Raw genomic sequence first — 6,000 nt, 5'->3', positions numbered from 1 at the left:
GAAGAGATGCAGAGCATGTTGGAAGGAGAATGTTGAGGATGGAGCTGCCAGGCAAACGAAAACGAGGAAGGCCAAAGAGGAGATACATGGATGTGGTGAGGGAGGACATGAAAGTGGCAGGTGTGGTAGAGAAGGATGCAGAAGACAGGGAGCAATGGAGGCGAAAGATCCGCTGTGGCGACCTCTAATCGGGAGCAGCCAAAAGAAGAAGATACCAAAATGATTTTACAGGTCCTTATACATGGTCAAATCATGATAACTTGCTTTTTACACACACCCAAAAAAAAAAAACCCACCCCACCCACAAAACAGCAGTGGACATATTGGATGATTTACACAATTAAAAAAAAAAATTTAATTAAATAATAATTAAAAAATGTTTGTTTTTTTTCCCCACTGAGTACAAATTTGGTTAGATCAGATCAAGAGAAAATATTTTGCAAAAAAAAAAATTCATATGAAACAAAAATTAGTAAACTTTTCATTCTTGAAAAGAAAAACGGGGGGGGGGAATAAAAAAAAAAATTGGGGATAAACAAACAGTAGCCTTTTTCAGTACTGAGATTCTTCTACAACACTATAACTCCAAAATACTCCAAAGTAAGGACATGTTGCGGTGTTTGTCTTCTTTCAAGTTATGTTGATTTAAAGTAATTTAAACTAATACGATCATACTTTGCCCCAAAACATCCTTAAACCATCTCCGTGTGACATTCAAACCCCCTCCTCCTCAGATGATCCTGTCGCTTACTGTGTGACAGAGAGGAAAGAGACGAGCGAGAGGTTTACAAGGTGAAGCGCAAATCTCTACCTTCATACACATGGGGGGGGGGGGGGGGGGACAAAAACAAAACAAAACAATTCAGTGTGTAGCAGGATTTCGGTTTATTTTTGACAGCAGACCTAATTCGTTTCCAGAGTCCGCTCTAAGGTGCTGAAAGTTGACAGTACCACACCTGGAGCAAGGGGTTTGTTAAAAGTTGAAGAAACTAATAACGGCACTGAAGTTGAGTGTACGGTACATCAATCAGGGTACTAGTTATGCTAAAAACGTTTCACTCCCTCTCACAGCCCTAAAAATCTAAAACACACACACGCAGAAAGGACAGGGAACGGAAAATGCCATATACTCCATCAAGTCTGTCCAAAAAGTCTTCTACCAAAAGTCTCGGCGGTGGTAGGCATCAGGGTCGCAGTATTTGGTCACCACTACTCTGTTGGCAAATTTCCTGCCTGTTAAGCCTTGCATGGCTTTCTGAGAGTCAAACACAGACATGAACTCCACAAAGATCTGCCAAACACAAACAGAGAAACAAGAGAGCTGTGATGTGTTGCAACAAATAACTTAGCTTAATCCATATGAGACACTGCATTTCAGGAAGTGTGTGCGCACACGCGCATGTATCCACCTTGCCAGTCCCGGGCACCTCGAGGCCGTCGACAGGCCGCGGGATCTCGATACTCTTCACTTGGCCGTATTTGCTGCACTCGTCCCTGACGTCCTCTACGATCTCCTCGTATTCCTCGTCATCCAGCAGCTCCTCGGGGGACACCATGTTCATCAGACACAGCACCTCGGTGGGGATGCCACCCATCTGGTTCATGGAGCTGTTCATCAGGCCGGGCACCTGCAGTGTCACTGGTGCCAGGGTGGTCCCGGTCTACAGCAGGACGCATAATGAGAGGTGAGAAGGGAACAAAGACAGAAATCACTCAAGCCTGGTCTTACAATCATGATACGTCTCTTCCTTGTGTCTTGAAATGATTGGTATTCCTTCATAAACCTAAATAAGAAATACTCAATATAAAGGATAACCTGCAAATCAGTAACATTCAGAGCTTAAACATTTAGGGATACTGTTAAGTCTTTTGAATGAAAATGCCAAATGAATGGAGAGTGTGCTAGTTCCAATTATACAAGAATAAGGGAGATGTACAGAGCTGCAGTAATTACAGAGGGATAAAATTGACGAGCCACACCATGAAGCTATGGGAAAGGGTATTGGAGGCGAGATTGAGAAGAGAGGTAGCAATCTGTGAACAGCAGTACGGGTTTATGCCAAGGAAGAACACGTTGGATGCAATTTTTGCTCTAAGAATGTTAATGGAGAAGTACAGAGAAGGCCAGAGAACGCTACATTGTGTGTTTGTAGACCTGGAGAAGGCATACGATAGAGTGCCGAGAGATGAGTTATGGTATTGTATGAGAAAGAGTGGAGTGAATGAGAAGTATATCAGAGTGGTGCAAGACATGTACCGTATGAGAACAGTGAAACAGCAGTGAGGTGTGCAGTTGGAATGACTGAATGGTTCAAAGTGAAGGTGGGACTCCATCAAGGATCTGCTTTGAGTCCTTTCTTGTTTGCCATAGTGATGGATAGTTTGACGGACAAAGCGAGGCAAGAGTCACCATGGAACATGATGTTTACGGATGACATTGTGATATGTGGTGAAAGTAGAAAGGAGGTTGAGTTGGGTTTGGAGAGATGGAGGTATGCATTGGAACGAAGAGGAATGAAGGTGAGCAGGAGCAAAACAGAATACATGTGCAACAATGAGAACGAGAGTGTAGTGAAGATGCAAGGAGTAGACGTAAAGAAAGTTGGTGAATTCAAGTACCTGGGGTCAACTGTGCAAAAAAATGGGGGCTGCGATAGTGAGGTGAGAAAGTGAGCGCAGGCAGGGTGGAGCAGTTGGAGAAGGATTTCGGGAGTCATTTGTGATAGGAAAGTCCCAGCAAAAGTGAAAGGTAAGATGTATAAGACAGTAGTGAGACCAGCTGTGATGTATGGATTGGAGACCGTATCCTTAACGAAGAGGCAGGAGGCAAAGTTGGAGGTGGTGGAGTTGAGGATGTTAAGGTTTGCGATGGGAGGTTGGACAGGATAAGGAACAAGCACATCAGAGGGACAGCACATGTGGAGAGCTTGGGAATTAAGCCAAGAGAGATGAGACTGAGATGGTATGGGCACATCCTGAGAAGAGATGCAGAGCATGTGGGAAGGAGAATGTTGAGGATGGAGCTGCCAGGCAAACGAAAACGAGGAAGGCCAAAGAGGAGATACATGGATGTGGTGAGAGGAGATGAAAGTGGCAGGTGTGGTAGAGAAGGATGCGGAAGACAGGGAGCAATGGAGACGAAAGATCCGCTGTGGCGACCCCTAATTGGGAGCAGCCAAAAGAAGAAGTCGTCTTTTGAATCCACCTAACATAAAAATGATTCATATTTGGTGAAGTGTCCCTTGCTGAGATCTAGTCTCTTCCTGTAACGTCAAACAAACCTGGAGACACTTATAGAAGGACCTTAGGGTCAACTTGTCCATGCAGAACAAAAAATTTTTTAAGGATTTCAAAAGGGATTAAACAATCAAAGGAATAGGACACTTATGAATGTTGATTTCAACAAAAAATAAACCCTGAAACAAGTAAGTAAAGAGCAGTGTTCTCCCCAGGGATTTCAAATAGCATCCTGGTAAACTGTCATTTTGAAATGGCATCAAAATCCACCCTATATGTTTCGTAAATACATTCAGTCGGTAAACAGGAAGTCGATGTGCGACAGACCTGAAAACGGTATAGATGGTATAGAACCCCAAGCTGAAGCTCAGTACAAAATATCAAGCAGTTGTGATTTGTAGTTGCTGAGAAAAATGCTATGAAAATTTTGTAAATCCGTGCTATATGTTTCGTAAACACATTCAGTCGGTAAACAGGAAGTTGATGTGCGACAGACCTGAAAAAGGTATACACGGTATAGAACCCCAAGCTGAAGTTTGGTACCAAGTGGCTATGATTTGTGGTTGCTGAGAAAAAGGGTGTTTCGGACGGACGGAAATACGGACAGACAGAGGTAAACCAGTATACCCCTCCTCCTTCGGAGCTGGGGTATACTGGTATACCCTTCCCACCCACCGTAAACATACAAACTGTTATAACGTACATGTAAATAAAAATAAAAAAAAGGGGGGGGGGGAGTAAATAAATAAATAAAAAAGGACAAGGGGGGGGGAATCTAGTCACTTTCTGGGTGGATAGAAGTTCTGTTCAAATATTCCAAAAAGGGTTGCCAGGTTTTGTAAAAAGAATCAGAACCCACCAGTAAAAATCTAATCTTCTCAAGTTTAATGAGTTAGGACCTCTCTAAGCCAGCTATTGTGTGAAGGTGGAAGAACATGTTTCCATTTAAACAAAATAAGGCGTCTAAGCCAGTAGGGTTGTAAAGGCCAGTACCCGACGTTTGGACACAGGGAAATTCGGTGACGAGAGTGGAGGAGAGCCAAACAAGGCTGTGCAGGGCTCAGGGTTAAGATCCACATCAAGCACTGTTGCAAGTGTGTCAAATATTTGGCGCCAAAAGCCAGTGAGGTTCGAGCAGGACCAAAACATGTGAGTGTGATTAGCAGGTGACTGCTCACATCTATTACAACCGTCACTGGTGCCTGGGTGAATCTTCGGCAGTCAGGTGTTTGTATAGTGCACTCTAAAAACAACTTTACATTGTAATAAGCTGTGCCTGGCACATATATGGCCCTTTTCCACTACCCTTTTTCAGCTCGCTTCAGCCCGACACGGCTCGCGTTTCGACTACCTCAGAGCAGCACGACTCAGCTCGCTTCAGCCCTGCTTAGCACCCAAAACTCGCACGGTTTTGGAGTGGGGCTGAAGCGAGCCAGACCGAGCCGAGTGGGGCTAGGGGCGTGAGGAGACACTCCCCTGTGCACTGATTGGTGAGGAGGAGTGTCCTCACATGCCCACACACGCCCCGCGAGCACGCTGGGATCTGTAAACACCGTAAACCCGGAAGAAGAATTACGAATTACGAGAATTTCTGAAGCCTTATGCGCCTCGCCTCATCTATACGCTCTTGCCAGTATCTGTTGGTGTTGTCGGTGACAACAAGCCACAGCACCAAGACCAGCAACACTAACGACTCCATGTCCTCCATGTTTATTGTTTACTATCCGGGTCGTGAGACTACCGCTTAAAAGATCACTGATGTCACTGTTTGCGCCGCCTAACGACATCACGTGACGTCCACCCACTTTCGCTAACTCCACCCAATGTGTCCACCCACTTCCAGCCAGCACGGTTCAGCGCGGTTGTAGTCGAAATGCAACTCCAACAGCCCCACTCAGCTTGACTCAGCCCAACTCAGCACGGCACGGCTCAGCCCAACTCAGCCGCGTTTGTAGTGGAAAAGCGGCAATAGAGGACGTATGAACTAGGTTGAGGATTTGATTTCATTGATTGTCCGAGATTGGAGCTCCTATCTCCTCCTCCCAGGTCTGCTTCAGTCGAGTTGTTTGGTTAAGGGAGCCAATGGAATTGTAAAATCACAGAGATGGAGCGCTTTTGTGCAGGATCGAGGGTGAGCAAAGAATCGATCAGAGACCCGGGCGGGTGGTTGGGGAAGTGGGGATAGGAGGTTTGGACAAAGTGCCTGGCTTGGAGAAAACGAAAAAAGTGAGAGTAAGGTAATTTCAAACCTGACTGCGAGCTCTGTAAACTCAGTAAATACATTTTCTTTGTACAGGTCTTTGACATGTATAAACCTTTGTTTCACCAGATGGTAAAAGTAGGGTCTGATAAGGAGGGTGGGAATAGATGGTTTTTAACAACCGTGGCTAAAGTTAAAGGCTTGTTCAAGCCATAATGTTTACGAAATTGATTCCAAATTTTCAGCGAGTTGGTAACAACAGGGTTCTGCGAGATGTTATAAATCTTGAGGGGGAGCCGTGTGGCAAGGAGGGACTGTAAAGAAAACTTTGAGGACCGTAATTCTGTCAGCGCCCATAAGGAGCCTACGTCAGCTCCTCTATCAAGCCAGTGACTAATTTTGTTAATGTTGCATGTCCAATAGTATTGAATAAGATTGGGTAGTCCAAGACCGCCCTGCTTTTTGGGAAGTTGTAAAACAGCTTTACTAATACGGGGTGGCTTATTCAACCATAGAAACGACGATATTGTCTGGTCTAGCTGTTGAAAGACAGACCGTCTAAT

General features: G+C 44.9%; 1 protein-coding gene across 4 annotated transcripts in view; it reads right to left on the bottom strand.

Moving 5' to 3' along the window:
- Positions 1 to 861: 861 nt before the first annotated feature.
- The window catches only part of u2af2a (U2 small nuclear RNA auxiliary factor 2a), a 28,747-nt gene continuing 23,608 nt past the window's right edge, over positions 862 to 6,000 (bottom strand). For all 4 annotated transcript variants that reach the window (XM_060921658.1, XM_060921660.1, XM_060921661.1 and 1 more), the window contains 2 exons: positions 1,410 to 1,661; positions 862 to 1,291 (listed from right to left, as the gene is read on the bottom strand). In XM_060921658.1, the coding sequence (XP_060777641.1) occupies positions 1,157 to 1,291; positions 1,410 to 1,661 (387 nt within the window). In that variant the 3' untranslated portion in view covers positions 862 to 1,156. The remainder of the gene's footprint in view (positions 1,292 to 1,409; positions 1,662 to 6,000) is intronic.

The sequence above is a fragment of the Neoarius graeffei genome, chromosome 5 (genome assembly GCF_027579695.1).
Source record: "Neoarius graeffei isolate fNeoGra1 chromosome 5, fNeoGra1.pri, whole genome shotgun sequence".
In the NCBI taxonomy this organism is placed as follows: domain Eukaryota; kingdom Metazoa; phylum Chordata; class Actinopteri; order Siluriformes; family Ariidae; genus Neoarius; species Neoarius graeffei.
Note: the sequence above shows the minus strand (reverse complement) of the source record. Positions and strands in the feature narration are given on the sequence as shown.